The sequence below is a fragment of the Vanellus vanellus genome (assembly GCF_965231255.1).
Source record: "Vanellus vanellus genome assembly, chromosome: 5".
NCBI lineage: Eukaryota > Metazoa > Chordata > Aves > Charadriiformes > Charadriidae > Vanellus > Vanellus vanellus.
This window is the reverse complement of record NC_138910.1, coordinates 50,464,519-50,486,611: the sequence shown is the minus strand read 5'-3', so window position 1 is coordinate 50,486,611 and position 22,093 is coordinate 50,464,519. Positions and strand designations below refer to the sequence as shown.

Here is a 22,093-nt window from a genome sequence, read left to right as displayed (position 1 = left end):
GTAAGAGGGGCTACTGAATAGAGGCATTGGTACTATATCCAGGTCTTGGTGACTCTCTGGTATTGGGGAGAAGGAAGACAGCCACCCAGCGCTCAGGGCCATGTGCTGCTCACCAGCCAAACAACTCTGGTTCCTTGGCATCATTTCTCCAGCTTGAAAAGTTTCCTGACTTACCCCCAGTTAGTTACACCATGAGTCTGTGACAGTGCTGGGAATGAAACCCAGCTCTTGTGGTTCAAGCTCCCTGCCTTAACCACAAGGCTGCATTTCCTCCTGGTAAATAGTTATTTTATACAATAAGTGCTAAATGAAGCTCATTTTTCATTCCGTAATTGCACTCTGGGGTTTAAGAATTGGCATTGCCTCCCCACGCTCTTTGGCTTCCCCTCCTGGCACCCCAACAGCAGAAAGCTTGCAGGAGAGCCCCTGTGCCAGCAGGACCATTGCAGCAGCCCAGCTTTTGTGTTCGAGGGCTCTGCTGGAGACAAACAAGGGGGAAAGGGGATGGGGGGGGGTCTGCAGCATAGAAGATCCCATGTCCTTTCTAGTAGGCTCCTGTGTAAGCCCGAGACCATCACAACAGCAGATCCCTTACCTCTCGTGGATGACACCACTGATGGGAGGCAGCCAGTAGATGCTGAGGGAGTCCTGCGTCTGCCCGGTGACCATGGGAGGGATCGGGATGGGTGCAGGCTTCTTGCTCTGGCCCCAGCGCTGGTATACCAAGTCCAGGTAGCAATGCATCCGGGCCACTTGGTTGGGGGTGAAGGTGTTGGTGCAATCATCATCTGGGGGAAGAGAGGTGTCGGGGATAGGTCAGTGGGGCATGACAATGTGCACCTTTCCTGATTGCTCAACCCTGTTTTGGGGACCTCTGGGAAGAACTGGGAGACACCAGTGTGTGGTTGCTCTCCTGCGAGGACTCTCTGGTGTCGTGTGTCCCCAAAGCCACAAGATGGCACTGCCTCAGCAGCTCCATATCCCTGCACTTGCCACAGCAGCTCCCGACTGCAGTGGCCTCAACACCAGCTCGCACCAGTTCTAACATCTGGGCAGTGCCACCATCCTCGTGGGACTTGCAATGGGTCAGCAGGGGGTGACAGAATTGCTCTACCGGCTTTGGTCCTCCTGGGCTGCCAGGAGCAACACCAGCCCTCCACAGTATGCCTTTGGGAACCAAGCCAAAAGGACTCAACTCAAAGGTCCAAAATTATAATAGTACTACTACTAATAATAAATAATAGCAATAATAAAGTTGCTTCAGGACTTTGAGAACAAAGGCACACCATCATGCAGACAAGAATGGCCTCTGTGCATCTCCGGTGACCTACAGACTGGCAGGGAGGGAGGGATGGAGACAGCCTGCAGCAAGAAAGGGGCTAAGAAGCTACTGCAAGCACAGGCTGCAGCCTGCCACATCCCTGCCCACCATGAGGGAGCACATCAGTTAGGGAATGAGGGAAGGTACTATCAATAGAGGCAGAAGGGAGAGAATCCCAAGTTTCTAGGGAAGGTGATCCCTTACAATTTTTAACGACTATTACTCATTACCTGTATAACTCATGTAGTTGTTGAAGGGCGTTCCCGTGAAATGTGTCTGGCCACAGGTGTCATTGGTAGGGTCTGGATCCCGACAGAGTTTACTCTTTGGGGTGGGGGCAGTGTCAGCACAGAGGTCCCCTGTCTCCATAGATGGAGTTGTCTCTCTGCAGGGATCGTCACAAGATTCCCGCTCACTCACTCCCTTAAAGACATGGTACAGCCCCAGAATATGTCCCACTTCATGGATCATGGTGTTTGTGTGGCCGTGCATACCATAATAAGCAGGGTTGAGGACAACTCCACCTAGAATTGCAAGTACAGAGAACATCATCCAGAGAGAGACAGAAGGCAGCCATAGTTACTCACCCGTGCTAGATAAAATTCCTCTAATTTTTCTTCCAGGTCACAAATGAGGTGCCAGATGGAGAAACAAAGATGAACATATTAAGCATCTCGTAGGATGGGAAGAGGGCTCCTTTGGCCTCTTGGAGTGGAATGGGATGGGTGTTTCCTCTTCCCCTTCTGATCACACCACTCCCCCCAACATCTCCCATCATTTCAGTTACCATTTCCCTCTGTGTCTTTTTGCATGTTTATGATTTGGTTCACACTTACAACTCCAAATGAAGTTTGGAACCAAGGCAGAAAACTGAGACATGCTCTGGGTTTACTGGGATAGTCTTTTAAACCAGAGGAAAGACGACCTTCCCTAGCCTAGACAAGTGGCTACAGCATACCAGTTTCCATGGCAGGCAAGCAGAACAAGGTGCCTAGCAAATTCCTGACATGCTTGGCTGTGTCAATTAGAAGCCACTTTCAGCACAAGTCCATATGAAGATACAAATGCACTGCCTCTGGCCCCTACTGAGACATCATCAGTGGTCTACTGCTTCACCCTCCAAAACAGACCCTAAGGAGTAAATTCAAACTCATACAAGATGCAATCCACTATGCTTCTACCACAAAGCTGACTCAAATTCACTGTGTATTTTGGAGTGAGATTTTCCAAAATGCAGGTTCTGAAGATCCCTTCAGAGGGGTTTGTGTGTAGGCAAGGTGCACCAAGTGAACCAGGTGAGAACCCCCTACCCACCGCAGCCCTACTCCTCTTCACTGGGGCACCGCAACCCCTTGGCTCAAGTGGGCACAGTGGGGCAGTTCATCTCCAAGCCAGTTTGGTGCAGGCTCAACTGTCCAAGATATTGGAGCATGGGTACAGACTAAGTCCCCCAGAAACTGCTCAGAGCTGCCACCTCACACTGATAGCAACAGCACAGAGCTGGGTAGGACCCTTGGCTGCAGGACAAGGTGTTTTTCCTCTCCTGCCCACCCATCTGTGATGGGAAGAGCAAGGAGCAATGATGCTGAGGAAAGCCAAGTGGAACAGAGCCTCCTCTTTGCTCACTGCCAACATCTCTGACGCCTGACCTGGGATGCACACCCTGTACCAACAACTCCATACCACATCTGCTGGGAAGTTGTCGGTAGAGAATGCTCAAGAACAAAACTTACCTCTTCTCTCTCATTTGCTTTTATTTTGCCCAAATGAAAATGTCTTTGGAAACTCTACGTCTTTTCTCCCTCTTTTGAGGCTTTTCTGTGGCCATTTCCTCCCCTCTCCTCATCTCGCTTCCTTGCTCCATCCACTTTTCCACGCCGCCTTACAGTGGAGCAAGTGCTGGGGAATATCAGCAAGACAAAGGGGCAAAAAGCAGACCCCAGCATGTGCCCAGGCTGACTCCAGGAAATACCTCCATGGCATGGGAGGCTGTTTTTACCCAACTACTTTTAACCTAGACAGTTTGGATGGCAGCGTGGCGAATAGTTGGCTCCGGCACAGCTTGCTCCCTCCTTTGCAGGGCCCTGGAGGATTTACTGTGCCAGCTACCTCACAGCAGAGTTTCTGCTACTGCATCTCCGCTGATGATTGCTGCCTCTGCCAGCAAAGTTAAAATTGGCAGAGGGCCACTGTGTGATCCTGTCTCCAGCCACAGCATAGACTGCTTGAAATCTACTCCTGGATCAGCTCCGTGCACTACTGGACTACCTCATGTCCTCAAGTACACGGCATTCCTTCCAAGAGAGGGCTTTCTTCAGATCACGGTGTCCCTGGCAGGACATCAGCAGGACTGTGACTTCTCTGGTGGAGCCATGCTGGGTGAACACTGGGTTGGGGCTGGAAAACGGCCTTCAGAGATGCACCGAGCAGTTCTCTCAAGACTAACAGGGTTGCAATATGGTGAAAGAAAAAGGGTGACATCTTCTAGAGAGCATACTTCATGTGCGGCTCATGGAAGGGCTGGGAGACACCATTGACCTGTCAAGTGGCAACATTTCTTAGATAAAATTAGCGTTTGTTGTTTTTCCTCCCCACAGTGTGGATCTTATGCCCAGGGCAGCTTGACTTGAGGTAAAGGATGGGTCACAAAGTAGCTGCGTTCCCTTTCTCCCAGTTGTAAAACACCAGAGCGAGGACCTTGCATCCCGTCAGCCATCCATTTAGCTGACTGGGGATGGGCCACAAGAAGGTACAGGGGCTGAAAAATGCTGTTGGGACCTTCATGTTGTGTCCTGCGAATCATTGGGTTTTTGCAAGCCATCCCCCTCTCAATTACCAGGCTGGTAAATGCTGTACAAAGCAAACAGCATCCCTTCGATGGAGAACCCAGTAGGCACAAAAAAGCTGCTTCTCATTTTAATAAAAACAGGGCATGAGAGAAGAAAGAACAGACAGAAAAAGCATCTCTGCAGCCAAACCCAAGCCTGAACAAGGCAGGGGGCTGCCTGCCCAAAGGTCTGAAGGGAGGAATGCTCACACAGAAAGAAAATAGTGTTCATAAACAAATAAATTAGATGTGAAAGCTCTGCACGCATCCTGCGGCACTAACCACAAGGAACGGGTCCGAGCACCAGGGGCACGGGAAGCCCTGTGACCAAGCAGCCTTCCTTCCAGCAGAAACCGAATGCTCTTCCCATGTGGGGGAATAAATGGGATTCCAGTACAGGGAGGGAGAAAACTGTCACAGGGGAGGGATGCCAAGGCTGGGATACCCTGTCCCTCCCTCCTCTCTGCTGGCTTCCCCTATCCCATTCCTCCCCCACACTCCACAAAGATGGTCATATTTTTAGTGCTTTTTTTTTTTACAGCTAATTAGGTGGCAGGATTAGAAACAGCATGAGAACTCTGCCTTCCTTCCAGAACATCCCCATCTCTCCATTCCCTGTCCCCACAGCTCCCTGATGAGCTGGAAGAGCTCCCAGCTTTGGACCAGGAAGTTGTATTTCCCCTCTGCAGGGTCCTGGCTGTGAAGGCAAGATGTGGAAGTGTTTGTAACATCCCAACAAGATCAGCCTCCGCTTTCCCTCATCTGCAGATCAGTCTTTCCTTCTCACCTCTGCCTCCTCCTGCCCTGGGAGATGGGCTAAATTGGGCTATAAGTGAACTCTCCCTCTCATGCCTGAAAACCAGCCCAACAAGGCCCCCACAGTCAGCAATTCAGACAACCAAGCTGGAAACTTCAACATCATATCAATGGGGTCCAGCACTCCAAGGCAGGTGAACCAGAGTCTTCTTTGGACTTGCCCACCAAACTGAGGCTAGGCAGCTAGAAACTGCAGGGCTGGTCTTGCCACATCCTCTCCCTCCAGACCAGACCTACCAGTTACAGCTGGGTAACATCCCCAAGGCCAAGCCTCAACTCTGCTCAAGCAGACCATCAGTACAGTGAATGATTTGCACTGGTGTGGAACCCACTTCACCTTCACTCACACATCCCTCAAAAGGTCCCAGGATGTTACCCTGCTTCTAGCCATGATCAACAGCAATGATGAAGGACTCTGGTTCAAGCTATCCCCTGAAAAGCCAACCCGTTCCTGGCTCAGGCCCGTCGCAGAGGACGCATGCTCAAGCAAGCACTGGATCTTTAAAGAGCAAACCACAAAGCTGAACCTGTATCATAAGGCCAGTCTTCCCCAAACACTGAGTCACAGCAATTAACGGAACAAACGCATGACGGTTAGTCAGACAGGAAGATGGCCATTGCTTAAGGTACCTTTGATGGAACGGCTGGCCCTCCTTCAGGATCCACTGACCTCAGCCAGATATATGAGCTGGCCTCAGCTTATATAACTACAGAAAGTATTTATAACATCAAATATTCACTATTCCCTTGACTTTCGACCATGTTTATGCAAATACAGTTCACATGCAGCTACACATGAAGTTTAAAGCATCTGCGTTATTACATTGCTAGGGTTTTTGAGGCAAGGCTTTCCACTGCAGAAAGCTAAGGTTTTTTATAGGACGGGAGTTCTTTGACTCCTTGTGTTTTGTAGTTGAAAAGATTTACTTCTAGAGTTCTCGGAAAATTCATTCCAGACTCCAAGCAAGAGCTCTGAATTTGAGAGGAACTCACTGTGATTATGGTGTAAAGATTGAGACAGGCAGTATGATTAGAAGGAGCGGTGCAAACAGGCCTGAGATCTGCTACCTCTGGTGTTAGCTGGCTGCAAGTTGTCGCTGTGTAGGAGCTCCACAGCAGCTGAAATACTGCCTATAGAAGTGTGATAGACCAGCTCACCCTCTCCAAATCAGTAATTATCTCTTATGCTTCAATGAATGCAGTTGCTGTTGGTTAGTATTACTACTGGTTTAAAATGGTAAACCACCCTTAAACCTTCAGAAAGGCATTTCTGCTCCACGGGAGTAGACAGTGGCACAGGGGGAGCAGGGTCTGTGTGCTGACCTTAAAATATTAAGGTCAGAATAGACAGGCGATTAGCAAGATTCAGTGCAAGCGAAGGAGTCTGTCTTCTTGGATACAGACCTCTGTTGTGTAAAGACCTGTCTCCACCACTGGTCACTGTCAGGTTCTTATATAAAGCTTGGGAAATTTTCTCAAACTACTATTCACTCCTTCTAAGGGTTTCCTTGCTCTTTCCTCACTGCTTTACCTTCACATCTACTCAGATTCTCCAGTAGCCTCTTGTGAGAGGTTTTGACAAAAGCCGTAAGTTCATGACCTGCTCAGTTTCTTCTGTGCTGGACAATAATATACATTGTGCATGGTAAAAAGCACTTGATGATGTGGTGGAGACTACTGTTTACAGAGAACAGAGTCCACCACCCGCCCTCCCAAGCTCATTAAATTTAAAACCAAGGACAGCCTCGAACCGAAGTCTTCAGTCTGTGCCAGAGTCTCAAAGAAATTTGGATCCAGCTTCACTACTTCACAGCTCTGGCACTAGAGCCAAGACAACACCCCTTTTCCCCTTAACCTCTACAGTAAAACCCCGATCCAACATTTCCAGATGGTGCCACCTCTTGTGTCCCTGGCTGGACACAAACTCTGAGACCGGAGTTAAGTGCAAGCTTTTGATGAAACCAATCACCCTGATTACCCTTCCGTACAACTCCTTGCGAGCCATTGGGAGGGGTCTGAAGAGAACATGTGTGGCTGAAGCACTTGCTGTAGTAAGATGATTGTCAAGCTGAGCCTTGGAAGTGATTTCTGGAAGCTGAAGGAATAAATTTCATGGAGATCTGCCTTCCTCAACAAGCAACTGTAGCAATAGGCTATTGAAAAAACAGTCTTGAAACTCATTGAGGGAGGGAAGCTGGCAAAAAAGAACTTTAAAACAGGTCTTTAACAGCAGTGTAAAACTTTTAAGGGTTGAACATCACGCACTTGTAAAAGCAGAAGGTCTAGGTCTGCTGTGCAGGTGTCAGGAGTAATTATTTCCAGTTACTTATTGAGAAACATTTTAGATGTTTTGACTGCAAAGTGTAAAGGGTTTTGCCAGAAAACTCTGACATTGAAGAGGTGGAGGGAGAGGCAGGAAAAAGAGAGACAGCAGAAATAGGAGAGAACACACAATACATTTACATTCTAGTGAAGCAGTTGCCATTTTGACTATCACAGAATCACAGAATTTCAGAGTTGGAAGGGACCTCTAGAGATCATCTAGTCCAACTCCCCTGCTAAAGCAGGATTGCCTAGAGCACGTTACTCAGGACTGCATCCAGGCGGGTCTTGAAAATCTCCAGAGAAGGGGACTCCACAACCTCCCTGGGCAGCCTGTGCCAGTGCTCTGTCACCCTCACCGTAAAGAAGTTTTTCTGTGTATTTGAACGGAACTTCCTATGTTCTAACTTGTGCCCATTGCCCCTCGTCCTGTCACTGGGAACCATTGAAAAGAGCCTGGCTCCATCCTCCTTCAACCCACCCTTTAGATACTTGTACGCCATAATAAGGTCTCCCCTCAGCCTTCTCTTCTCCAGGCTAAAGAGTCCCAGCTCTCTCAGCCTTTCCTCATAAGGGAGATGCTCCAAGCCCTTAATCATCTTAGTTGCCCTTCGCTGGACTCGCTCCAGCAGTTCCCTGTCCCTCTTGAACTGGGGAGCCCAAAACTGGACACAGTATTCCAGTTGTGGCCTCACCAGTGCAGAGCAGAGGGGAAGAATGACCTCCCTCGACCTACTGGCCACACTCTTCCCTATGCAGCCCAGGATTCCATTGGCCTTCTTGGCAACAAGGGCACATTGCTGGGCCATGGATAATTTACTGTCTACCACAACCCCCAGATCCCTCTCCTCTGAGCTACTTCCCAGCAGGTCCGCCCCTAACCTGTACTGGTGCCTAGCATTCTTCCTCCCCAGGTGCAGGACCCTGCACTTGCTTTTGTTGAACCTCATTAGGTTCTTCTCTGCCCAGCTCTCCAGCCTGTCCAGGTCACGCTGGATGGCAGCACGGCCCTCTGGGGTGTCAGCCACCCCACCCAGTTTGGTATCATCAGCAAACTTGCTGAGGATACACTCTGTCCCCTCATCCAGGTCATTAATGAATATATTAAACAAAATTGGACTGAGTATTGACCCCTGGGGGACACCACTGGTTACAGGCCTCCAACTAGACTCTGTGCTGCTGATCACAACCCTCTGAGTTCTGTCCCGCAGCCAACTCTCAATCCACCTCACTGTCACCTCATCTAGCCCATACTTCCTCAGCTTCCTAATGAGGATGTCATGGGAGACAGTGTCAAAAGCCTTGCTAAAGTCAAGGTAGATGACATCCACGACTCTCCCCTCATCCAGCCAACCAGTTATAACATCATAGAAAGCTATCAGATTGGTCAAGCATGATTTACCCTTGGTAAATCCATGTTGACCACTTCCAATAACTTCCTGTTCCTCAACGTGTTTGGAGGTGACATCCAGAATGAGTCGCTCCATTACCTTCCCAGGGACAGAGGTGAGACTAACTGGTCTGTAGTTCCCTGGGTCCTCCTTCTTGCCTTTTTTGAAGATCGGAGTGATGTCAGCCTTCCTCCAGTCCTCAGGCACCTCTCCTGTTCTCCATGACCGTTCAAAGACGATGGAGAGTGGTCTAGCAATAACATCCGCCAGCTCTCTCAGCACTCACGGATGCACGCCATCAGGGCCCATGGACTTGTGAATGTCCAGCTTGGCCAAGCGGTCTCTGACACGGTCCTCCTCAACTGAGGGAAAATCTTCCTCTCTCCAGACCTTCCCCTTTGCCTTCAGAGTATGGGATGCGACTATTTTGTAGCCTTCCAGAACTGGTGACCTTAAGGGTCTGCCTTGAATTCACTGAAGCCAAGGAGAACCTTGCCTCCAGCAGGTAGTAAGCCAAGTTATAAAAGCATGGTTTAATTCAATAGTCATCCTCACATTTGCAGTTCAATTCGGAAGTGGCCAGTGCTCACTGCCTGATCAGCTCTGGAGTCGCTCAAATCTGGAGTTTCGGCTCTGAAATCACTGACACTCCTGATTTGTCATTACATGCTGAAAAGTGAAGTTCACCATTTCCAGAATGAAGACTTGGAAGGCCCCACAAAAGCATGTCTAAACCCTTCTCCAGAGCCTGCACTCATGGTGAACTTGCAGTTCTTCCCCAGTTTCTCTGTCCCACTGTCTCACTGCCTTCACCATTAAATTTTTCTCATACCAAACTGGAAGTTCCTGGTCAAACTGTAACCCCACCAACTCATCCACAGGGACACAGGGAACAGGCAGCTCATTTCCTTACATCAGCAGCTGTTGGTACACCCAAAGCCTGTTATCACAACCTTCTTAAACATTCTCAATGTTGAACCAAATCATGGCTGCCTCTTTTTGCCAAATCAACCAAGACAGAGAAAAACCAACAACCCTGAGACCCCATGAGTGAGGGAGCTTACTTACCAAGGTGACTAAGGGCCTCTTTATCCCATGGCCAAGTGGCAGCACCAGCCAACTCTTCCCTCACTGAACTGGCAAAATAAACGTTGAGGAAGTGGGTGCTGTTCAGCTGCAGTGCCTCCTTCAGCTCCTTCACACTCACATATGCCCTGCAAGGACAAGGGAGAGGAGACAGTCAGCATAGACTTCAATGGAACAAAGAGAAAAAGCGGGAGCCACCGTAGATATCCTGGAAAGTGTTCAGCAGACCCAGAGACCCCATCACCAACCCTCTGAAACCAATAGCATTTAGGAAAGTGTATTGAAATTTGCTGAATTTTGCCAGAGTGCCCCATGACAGTATTAATTCTGCTCTGTGAGGTTCATGGACTGGTAGTGAGGGGTTTGTGAGGGAGGCAGTCATGCAAATCTGAAGAACTTTTTCCAATTACAGTAGCTTTGTTGAGGGGTTCTACTCTTAGAGAAGGTTATCCAACAACAGGGTCTGCCTTGAATTGAAAAGAGACTCCATAGAATAGCATAAAAGGAGACAAAATGGGAGGAGGAACAATGGGAGAAGAAAGGAAATGCAGATGTCAGGCCTACTAGGGAAAAGAGAAAGGGGTTGGCATCAGGAAAGTAGAATTTGAGGAAAAAAGTCTTTTTTCCTCAAGGTGTGAGGGGAGAGAAAGGAATCCAGAACTCCAGCTGGCTCCAACAAAGGGCTATCCCCGATACATGTCAGGGAAGGAATAGACATCAAACCTTATTCTTGGGAGCAGAGAAGGTTTGCCAGCTAGGGCCAAGAAGTCTCTTCTCCAGTTTCTCTAGCCTATCTGTAGAAGTTCACAACCATGACTCTCCGTGCTATGCTTTTTCCCAGGATAACCCGTATGCCAGAGGTGGCAAGCACAAGGGGTCCCTGCAGTGCACAGGCACATAACACATCAAGAAGCCTGCTGCCTCACACCCATCCCTGTGTATTGTATAAGGAAGAGCATGAGCAAAAGGTATCTGAGAATTTGCTCCGAGACACATCTCTTCCAACTCTGCTCAAAATGGACCTTGGAGAAGAGTGCTGCCCCAGCACTGAGCCACCCGCAAGGCCCTCTTCAATGAATCTGTCTCTGCATGTGATCCGAATCCCCTACGAGAGGAGGTCTGGGGTGTCTGCAGGAGCCAGGGCACGGAAGCACAGAAGGTCCCAAAATAAGCTTAATGGGGAGAGAGGGACATCTCTGGAAACAGCTCCATCAAAGGATATGTTTAGTGGGGAAAGCTTCCTGACAACACTCCTGGCTGTCTCTCCTCCCATGTCCAGAGCTGGGAATAAAGAGCTGCAGGAATGGAAAATATATTGGAATGGGGATACCAAAGACATCCATTTCTAAAGGACACAGGAAGGTAATAGGCTGGGAGAGGTGGGTAGGCAATAGGCATTGCAGCAGAGCAGTAACACCTGTGGGTATGTCCAGGTACCCACAAAACAATCTTCACAACATGGCATATCTCTCAGCACTTCAGGTTTCACTCTCCCCTCTGCATGGTTGTTTCTGTACAGGTCAGAGGTCTATATTGCATTCACCCGATCATTGACAGTCCCAGTGTTAATCTTTAGGGAGCTCATGTCCCCAGCTGTGCAAAATTATCAGGATCTAACTTAATAATGGCAATAATAATTCCTACAATAATAGCAGTGGGACTGTAGGACCTTGAGCTGTGCTGCAAATGCCAGATATTCTTAAATCAAGTACTACCATTTCCACCATCAGTGCCATTAAACTTACGGGCTGAGACGGCATTAGGGCAGACAGCTCTAGAAGACATTGTCCCTAAATCTTCAAAATCTGAGGACCCTGACTCACGGTTTGTGAAGCCATTAATTTAAGAGATTCTGAGCAGGGGAAAAACTCATGGAAAGGCTTCAAATACATCACTGTGGAATGATGATGGAAACGCACCATTGTGGAAATATGTCATAAGAATGACTAACCTGCAGCATAAGGCCAACAGCAACATTAAGGTGGTGGAAAGCATTTCACTTATTCCCATGCTTCCAGGAGCAATTGGCATCTTTAAGCTGCACAGAGAGATTATGAAGGGAACACGGTCGTTTCTTTACACTGGACCAGCCACAAAGGCACACCAGCTATATTTGAACGAGCAGCTTCTGCAAAAGCCGCATCTATTAGTGCATTCCTCACCTCATTGAATTATGGAAGGAAGGACAAAAAGCTGAGCATAGGCTAAGGGGAAAAAGGCAAATTAGAAAATTAGAAGGGAAACTAACGAGAGATGTGCAAACACAGTGTTTGAGATGGCAAGATCCCTAGCCAAGTTATTATACCAACAGACCTGTTTAGAAAGAGAGAGGTTGCTACAGCAAATGGAAAAGGAGAAAAAAAAATGGGGGGCGGAAGAAACAGGATTCCAGAAGCAGACTAGAGCAGGATGACATGTAGAACACAGCTTGGTAAACCCAAGGGTAGCCACTTCCCTGGATCTGAAAGAGCCAAAAGACTTTTTAAAGCCATTACTGACCTAAGAAGTGTCAGATAATCAGGATCTGCTGAGTGCCTCCCCCCTACCATCAGCCCCAATAGGCCATACTGGGCTGCAGACAGTCTCACCCACCTTCCCAGCGACAAAGCAGCTCCAAAACTTCAGTCACTTTAGAAAATCTTGGCTGGACTATATGGCAGCATTTAATGGTGAGATGGGATGACCAGCTTGTCTTCACCAGGCCCTGAGATCTCCCACCACAAAGCAGCATTCCCAGAACACTTTCTCCAGCCACATCAGCTTGTGGAGACAAAACTCTCCCAATCGGAAACGGCATATTAGGAGAACATGATCTCTTCTCTGTGATGCCTCTCCTGAGCATCCCAGACACGCGCCACGCTGACGCCATCCCTTCAACCCAACCAAGACGGGAGCAGGCTGGGAGGAATAGATAGGGAGAAGAATAAATAAACCTGAAGGACATATTTGTGGCATGACTCGGAAGGAAGAGAAGCAAAAGTTTCATAGAAATAGAGTGTAAAGGATGGAGAAGGGGGAGAGAAAGTCTCCTTCATGCACCAGAGATGCTCGGGGGACACAGACTTAAAAATAACATTGATTCCTGACCTATGATATCTTGGAAAAATAGCCCCAAACCCTTCCAGGCTGTTCAAATTCCGAGAGCTGACGTCAGCCCTATTCAGAGGGATATTCCCGCCGCCCCTCTTCTGGAGACATGATGTTTTTCTGGCTGTCGCCTGCCATTCCCCTGACACTAGCAACATTTTTTGTCAACCCTTAATTATAAATAACTGTAATTTCCTCCATTGAGAGATTTGGATGGTTCAGGGCTGTGTCAGGGGTAGGGGGAGCCGTTCCAGTACAGATGAATGGAAGAGGATAGGAAAGGACCCCGATTTCACCCACTACGGCATAGAAAGCACAAATATCCTCCTGCTGGTATCCCCGAAGACACAACTAAGACCAAAACAACTCTAGAATGGGCAACTCCAATTCCTCTCAATCCACATTTCCCACTGGCATCCTTAGCTTAGACAAGGAGCATGTAACTGGCGTCTTCGCCTGTCGCTTACTGCCAAGGTCATGCTCTCCCTCTTCTTCGGCACTTCTGTGATTTTCCCAGAGGGGAGACAGAGCAGCCTTTGGTCTCCACAAACAGCCTAAATGACAGCCTTCTCCTCTGCTCCCCAAATTGCTTCAACGCCTACAAGACTGGAGTATTCCAAACTAGATGGTATTTACAGCAGGGTGGGTACTGCAAGCCAACACACAAATACAAGGAAGGCCAGAAGGACACATCAAGGCACAGCTATCAGTTAAGCAGGAAAAAAAAAAAAAAAGAATAGGGCAGAGGATAGAAGAGAGACAGAGAAGGGCCATTAGGTTTTCCAGATTTAAAGCAAATGCTTTTCCAAGAGCATCCAAAACTCATTGGTGAGCAGCTAGCTGCAACGTAATACCACCTTGACCTGGGGAGTATTTGCAACCCTGGGAGACTGAAGCTTTTAAGAAAAGCATATGCAACAGTAGAGAAAGATTAGGGACTGGAGGGCTATGGACTGCCTTTATTAGAAATGAGCATGGTCATGAACACCATCTGAAATTATGGTATTTAAGGGAATGAGACCAGATATGAGGGCCTCCCTCATGACAGGTGCTAACCTGTGATACTGTTGACCTTAAGTTCTGCTGAATGACACTAGCTGCCAGTCTGACTCTAATGCAGGCTTAGATATCACACTGCATACTGCTTTACTTGTGGGAATCATGGTTGGCAGAAAGCAGAGGGGCAAGAAGCCTGAACCTTGTTTTGCTCTACAGCAGCGCAGTGGATCCACACTCATGTTTGTGTGGTCCTGGTGCTGGATCAGAAGCACATAGCTCTGTATGGGACATAACAATGTGCTGTCATTATGGGACATTTCAGGCTATGGGAAAAAAGAAAGGACGATGAAGTTCAGCAGCTTTAGTGACTGTGTCACCATAGAATAGTGGAATCAATGTTGCATAACTGCTAATGGAGAGGACCTCCACAGGTCATCTAGTCGGTCTACCTTGTCCAAAATAGGTCTAATTAAATCAGGTTGCTCAAGGCCCTGTCCATCTGAGACTTGAACAGCTCTGAAGACTGAGGTTTCACAGTTTCTCTTGGCAACATATTGCAGTATTTAACCACCTTAATGGTAAAAAAAATCCTAATGTTTAATCCAAATTTCTCATGTTCAGACTTGTGTCCATTACTTCCTGCGCTATCATCTTGCAACTCTTCTCTGAGTCCTGCTCCATCTGCTCTGTGTCACCCCATCACATCAAATGGGAAAGCCATCAAATGACTACAGCTTTGCATGAAAAACTATTACTGCACTAGACCTTACCACACTAAGGTCTAAAAACCCAAAGCTTCCTTTCTGGTCAGTTGAAAAATCATGTTCCATCCATGATCCCATGCCTCCCTGGAGAACTCTCACCTCCCTTTCTCATGCTTTTCCTTGGACAATTTTGTCCTAGCCCATGGGACAGACAGCATCTTATTACTCATTAATGTAAATCAAGCTCTGGGTTGGTTTGGTCAAAGGAGAAGACTTGACATACTCTGGAGAGACAGCTGTTCCTGCTTTTCCAGGCAGCAATTTCTGGCAGCAACAACAGGACCACTGCTGGTGCACAGGTGGGACAGAGGAGAGGATCTGCTAACCTATGGGGCAGCAGAATGGACAATCAAGCCTGATGTAGTTTAAGGTAAGAGAAGAGCAGCAAGAGTGTCACTTTTTAGTGACAGCCATATCATAACAGGAAGTCTTGGGGCCACGAAAGTGGCAATTACCACTGAAATGCAAAAGGTGGCACTTCCAAATGAAAAGCAAGGCCAGCACGTACCCCATGCAGTACCATAAATCCAACTGAATTCTCTGGGTACTGCAAAGGATGCAGTGTGTAATGCCACAGGAATTCCACTGCAATTCAAAAATAGGAGTCTTTTCCCTGTAGACGTTTCAGAGGGGATGTGGGAGTGGGGTTGGGTGGAAACTATCCAAGTGCCCTCCATGGACAGCTGGAAAATACTTGACACCCAGCCAGCTCCAGCTAACCATACAGCCTAATGAAGTCACAGGGGATTCCTGGCTCTGCTTTCATGTCCTTCACCCACCGCAAGGAAATTCCTCTTCCTACTCCCGCCAAGCAAGGAGGCTCCCTTCTCCCCCAAACCTCTGCTTGACAAATGAGGAATCCCTCAGACTTCCCAGGAACAAGCACCAGCCTGCCAATAACATCTTTGGTGCGTGGACAACACATTCCCCCAAGGCTGCGAAGGGTTAATGTAACACACAGCAACCTTGCTTCTGAAGCAGGCAGCCACAAGCCCAAGAGCCACAACTCAATCCATGAAGGCAGGTGCTGAATCAAGTGGCATGAATATTTTCAGAGAACAGACACTCTAAACTCTCCATATCATCAGTGTAGAGAGATGCTCCTCCAGATGCTGAGCTGAACATCTTCCAATTCACGCCACCACAGGACTTCTCTCCATGGTGACTCTTTAAGGAAGGGGAGTGAGGGGGGATGTCTAAAGAGATAATCCTCCAGACTCGGGCTCTTTGCTTGCATACACATACCCTCCTTGCTAGAATTTGTGAACCCACATCCCTGTTCCCATCACGTGTGTTCCCAGGTGATGCTCAGCTTTGCCTCCCTTCTGCCCACGGCAGGCAGACAAAGCTCGCTACCACAACATAAACAGGACATGGTACCATCTTGGCACAGCACACAAGCCAAGATAGGTTACTTGGTCTGCCTCCAGACTTGACTGGTGGTGGTTCTCATAACCTCAGCTGCCTCGCACTGGATTTACCTGCCCTGACATTTCTGGTGTTAATGCAGTTGGGGGGATGATGTAATTTCAGGAAAAAGCTTAAGTCCTTCTGTACTTGTTAAGACTATTTGCAGCCCCATGACCATGGTCCAGGAGCTCTGACTCCAGTCCAGCACTATGCTGCCACAAGCATCATTGCCAGCATCATGACAACTTAACAAGGCAGCACCATCCAAATGACTCTCACCTGGACAGACTTTGGTAACACAGCCAGATACAAAACACATGCAAGAGGTGAAGGGAAGGCTGAGGAACAGCCAGACATTCCCCTGGGATTACAGGAGGCACAATACTACTGGAATAATACTCTCTGTAGTCCGCTGGAATCTCTCATCAGCTTCTCTGGGTGTTGGACTCCAGCCAAAGAGCATTTGGGTACACAAAGGATGAGGGCATCATACACCTCTTGGACATGCCTGGAAAAACCCACCTCTGAGGCACTGACAGCATGAGTAAAAGAACAGCCTGGGAAGCAGTCATCACTGGCAGCACTGCTTAAGAGGGAGTTTAAAATTTGCATGAGTGGATGAGTATCAAGATGTCAAAGAGGGCAAAACGCTCCTACACGAGGGCCCTCAGGATCAGGGGTTTCCCTTATGCATGAGCAATTCCTGTTGGATTCAGAGGTAATCCTCAACCTCCGTGTGGGAGGTGGGATTTGGCTTTGGGACTGAAGCAGTAGCAGATGCTTCAGGGTCAGAGAGGTGCACTGGCAAAGCTGCAGACAGGATCAAAAAGACAAGTTGTGACCCTTCCATATAGATTTACTGGGGAAAGGGACCAAGAAGGCTGCAGATCACTAGCACACGGCAGACAAATTCCCCGTTACATCAAATGGTAGCACACAACTTCCTGAAGTCAGATTTGGAAAAGACAAACAATAACATTAGTGTTAGACCAGAAAGTCCCAGAGGGCATTTTGCTCTGAGATAGGCTGAAGAATAAGTGCTGCTAACAATGGCACAGCCCAGCTATTCCTGGAAGTGTTTGCTAAAAAGCTATTCACTAAATCATCACTGAAACAGCCAAAGGCAATGCTATTTTAGACCTGGTTTTGGTAAGCAGCGTAGAAATTATGGAAGAGCTGATGACAGAAAGAAAACTTGGCCTGAACAAATAACAAGTTGATTCAGATTAACTTAAAATGGAGGGAAAAACACAAGTCTGGAGCTAAGAATTGAAAACCAAGACTGACCAGCAGACACCACTGCATCTGAGATACCGGGGAATACGGGGTGAAATGAGAATTCCCCGAAATCAAGCCGATTCCAGTGAAAATAAACAGTAAAAGACCCTTTTAGAAATAAAAAGAGCAGAAGAAGGAAGGAGCAGATCTGCTGAGCAGGAAAGGTAGAGCTGAAGCTCAGTGTAATTGAGATGCATCCCTGGACAAAATTAACATATGGTCTCCACCTTTACTCAGGATTGTGAGGCAGAATTCAAGTTCCCTTTCAGTGGGGTACAACAAGATTAAAGGCATGGTACTGGAGCAGAGCTCAAGATAAAGGAAAAAAAAGGTGGCAGCAGTTGGATGGGGGCTGAAGTGCCATTGGGACTGGGTGGGAGAGAAGATGAACCACTGGGAAGGTGGCAGCGACTTCCAACTCTGAAAGTGGGGGGGATGTAGGGATACAGAACAAAGGGCAAAAAGCAGGAGGGAAGAGTGCAGAAACAGAAATGTTCATAGACAAACAAAAGTCAGTGGATGTAATACATTTGCAGCAGAAGCACGAGGAAATGTCACCCCAAATCCAGAAGGACTGATCACAGGGCAGCTGGAGAACAGCTAATATAATACATGCAGTGATGTCTACAGGAGTGAACAAAGATCATAATGAGATGGACTGATCTGGTTGTCCTCTCTCTGACAGACCTTAAATCCACCTGCAAATTTCAGCAGACTTTTAGGTATAAAAGTCTCCATTTTATTATTTTCACCCTCCTACCCCATCTTTCAAAAAAATAATGGAAATGTCCCCTCCAGCCTGAACGCAGGCAAAGGCACGCTGCACTTGCTGGCTTTTCTCTTGGGAAGCCATAGTCAGGCATTGAGGACTACTCTTTGACTCTGGCACCATACCAGGGCACCTGACTTTAGGAAACCCACGTTAATTCCTCCCCACCAGCCTGCTCAGAGATTGTTTGCTTTTCTGCCACAGGCTGGTTTCCTCTCTGCATCTTGTTATAGCTCTGTTGACAGCTTACATGCAGGGTGACGGAGCAGGGACCAGTTTTAAAGCTGGTTGCATGTGGCACACTGGTACTGATGTTTTGGGAGTTGAACCAAGGATGGTCCCCCACTTGTGTTGAATACACGAGAATAAGCCTCAGGAGAGGTTTACCTCCAGCCTTGTTCTTGCAGCGTGGTGGGCACCCTCAGAACACCCATGCCGATGGGTGCATACCCCCTAGCTTTGCCAAATTTGAGGCTTCTCTTGGAGGATGCTAAAGTATCTGCACCATAAGCCCCCAGCCCCTGAGTTTTCTGACCAGCTGTCCTGGTTTCAGTCAGGAAAGAGTTAATTCTCTTCCCAGTGATTGGGTGAAAGGAATGTCAACAATACATATTGGTTTAGTTGTTGCCAGGTGATGTTTATGCTTTTCAAGGACTCTTTTCAGCTTCCCATAGAAGCTGAGAAGGAATATAGACAGGACAATGGCATGACCAATAGAATATTCCATACCATAGACTTCATGCTCAGTATATAAATGGGGTTAGCCAGGCAGTGGGCTCCTGCGATCACTGCTCCAGACGGTGCCAATTCCCCAGGCAGTGAGAGCGACTTGTGGCATTATTATTATTATTTTCCTTTTCTGATATCGTTCTATTAAACTGTCTTTATCTCAACCCACAAGGTCAGGGTTTTTTCTTCCCCCTCCTTTTTTCCCCTCTTCTCCCTACCCCTCTTGGGAAGGGGGCATGAGTAAGTGGCTTCGTGGTCCTAGTTGCCAGCTGGTGTTAAACTACCCCACCGCAGGAGTGGGGAGTTCCCTCCACTGCTCCTCTGAAAGGACAGGGATATCCAGTGGCTCTTCCTTCAGCACAGATTAATATCACATGTGCATCAGATGCTTAGATCATTCAAAAATACTGGTTTCATGACGTTTGTGCCCTCAGGACAAGGCTGGCATACTGCCTCACTCAGTTACTAGCTGCTATGCATATGATGGGCACCACGGCCTGTCTAGGCGCCTCTTGGGATGGCTCTGCTGAGAACCCCAGCACGTGCCGGTGTAGGTTTCTTGGCTGTAACTGAGGTACCACCAGCCCTAGAACATCTTAGGAGGAGGTAAGGTTTTTGAGAACCACTCATTCGGACCCAGGAACCATTATTTTGTCCAAGTTGCATTTCAGTTTCCAAAAAAAATCCAGTGGTTGTGGCTACCTGATAGACCTCTAGTCTCTCCTGAGCTCCTGGAGGAGTCAATCCTGCACTGTAGAAAGCACCAAGACCAACCACCAATGATCCCAAATGGCCAAGTGGTCCTGGTGCCTAACACAGAAGCCATTACATTACGATCCCAGGAGAAAGTCCCACAACACTTGCTCTAGGGAGAGATGTCTGCACTCCCTCCAGGGACAGGAACGCACATATTCCCCTTCGCCTGCCTCAAATTAAAATCCCTTAAGAAGTGAGGGGACAAATTCACCTCATTGCCTCCTCCATTCCTATCACAAATACCAGCCAACATCACCGCATTGCTGGAGGGGGAAGGGGCATCTTCTCACAGTGGCTTCATGGAGGAGGCATCTAGACATGGTCCCATAGCACAGACATCATCCCCCAGCAAGAAAGGGCTCAGAGAGGTTATGGGGCAGTGGGAAGAAGAGTGCTGGGTCAGGATCAGGCACACACAGAAGAGAAATCCAGGGCTGCGGAAGGGAGCAGAGGGCTGTGGTGAAGCTGATTAAAGGAGGCATGAAGGGAGACAAACAAGGGAAGCATGGCCTCTGGCTCGGCAGGGACTACCTGACCTCTCCTGAAAGGGGGCACGGCAGCTTTCGGCTGACGCTGGCAGCCAGCCCGCATCCTGAGAATTGTTGCTGTCTGGCAGAGACAGTAAGCAGCAAAGCCCTAATCGGAAAGGACAGCTGGATCGCAAAGCTTCCCTCCTGTGCTTCTCTGCTGAGCCAAGATGTGGGACTGGGGCTGGGACTCTTTTCTCCTGTGCTGCTGTTCCCCCATCCTTGCTGCACCCCCTAAAAACAGGAGTCTACCTTCTAAGGGGACAACAGCCAACAGATGGGTCCCAGCCCTTTGGGTCACCTCCTGAGGTAGACCTGCCAAAGCTGTAACCCTCCATCACCAGTGTTCAGAAAGGACAAGCAGGGTCTTTCTGATCTGTGGTACATTTTAGGACTGGCACATCTCTCACATCCTCTACATGGAAAGATCCACCAGCAACGTTGCATTGAGGACATTTACTCTCCCCACCCCTTCTCCCCCACATTGTCAAGCTCCCGGACACCAGCCTTCCATCTTTTGAGCTACTTCTCACCGAGAGGCAACCTGCAGGGATGCCTTGTGGTCCCACCACATTCATACCCTGCTTTAGGGTCCACCACAACACCAGCAGCCCCAAAGGGCTTCCTTCCCAGGGCAGAGACACAAGGACCTCATCTTTGGAAGGTCATCTTCCCAACAGCTCTCCTCACACAACCTCAGAGGTGTAGCATCCCTGTGTAATTCAACATGGAAAACCCTGCGCCACCAAGAAGAGACCCTCAAATTCAGCATTTCTTACAGCACAAATACAAAATAAGTCAAATGTTTCCAAAAAAGCTCCCACAGGAACCTGGCTTTAAGCTTTTGTTAGCACTACTGATTTACCCCATGAACCTTCCTTTTTACCCCCTCGGGGAGGACAAATCCATGCAAGTCCTATAAACTTCCTGGCTTATGTGACAATTCTTGTGTTGCTTAAGCATAATGGGCCATCAACTTTCCCCTGGGATAAATTTGTCCTGGCAATCTGCGTTTTAGTGCTCTACATCTTGGGGGAGTTGATAGCATTTGGGGTTTATTTTAATGGGAGTTGGTAGCCATGATCAATTGTAAAAGCTCTATTTCCACGGAAATGGGTATTTAATAGATTTTGAAAATGGTGGTTATTGACCCAATGGGCCTTAATGGCTTAAAAAACATCTGATTGTAGTATGTAAGAGTAAATGCATATGATTTTCAAATGCATACTGGAATAGGTAGTAAAAACCCTTTTAAACTGCAGGGACCTGGTCAATAGGGAGTTTCCATTTGCTTGTTTGGCCTTTCTATTTCTATCAGAGTGAATCATGGTTATCGCTGAGGAAGAGAGGCTTACCATTTCCTCACGGGTGAGATCATCTTAAAACACGCGACCCATCTGAGACCCATCAAGGTATGGGGATGTCTTTCATTAGACCGGGCAGCGATGTAGAGTCAGGTTTCCAGAGAGGCTGGGCTCCCAGCTGCTCTCATGGTGGGAGCAGAGGGCACACGGGCCATCTCTCATCCTCCGTGGACCATGAACCCTCATTGCTCCCAAGGAGAGCTCCTCAGGAGCTGAAAAGCCATACGTGCCTCAGACTCCTGGATTTAAATTCAACCTAGAGGCTCCCAGTTGATGATCCTACAGTGAAATTCCCAGGCAGAAATCTTGGTTTATCTGGGGTTAACACATACCAAAAACATCAATAGGAGTGAACTCCAAAGGAATGTACTAATTACCAAGAAATAATCCTGCAAGCAATGAACAGACTAAACCCTTATATGTATTTCATGGTGTCTGCAAGCACTAACTGAAGCCTTCCCTCCCCCTGGCTAAGGCATGTATTTAGGGTTGCCACCCCCACCAGCTCTCCAAGGTCTACAAAGGCTCAACACAGGCTGCAGTTACTCCCCACCTTTGCCCATCACAGAGGCAGCTCCCCTCTCCTTGCTGCCTTTTTTGTGAGCCTGCATGAACACAGATGCCCGAGATGCACCAGCCTGTGGGTT

At 48.2% G+C, this 22,093-nt stretch overlaps 1 protein-coding gene across 1 annotated transcript in view; it reads right to left on the bottom strand.

Annotated features, from left to right (window-relative positions):
* Nucleotides 1-22,093, bottom strand: part of PAPPA2 (pappalysin 2) — a gene marked incomplete at both ends in the record, with an annotated part of 95,003 nt that overhangs the window by 55,662 nt on the left and 17,248 nt on the right. The window contains 3 exons of the mRNA XM_082484152.1: nucleotides 596-788; nucleotides 1,552-1,845; nucleotides 9,746-9,891. Coding sequence (XP_082340278.1) covers nucleotides 596-788; nucleotides 1,552-1,845; nucleotides 9,746-9,891 — 633 coding nt within the window. The remainder of the gene's footprint in view (nucleotides 1-595; nucleotides 789-1,551; nucleotides 1,846-9,745; nucleotides 9,892-22,093) is intronic.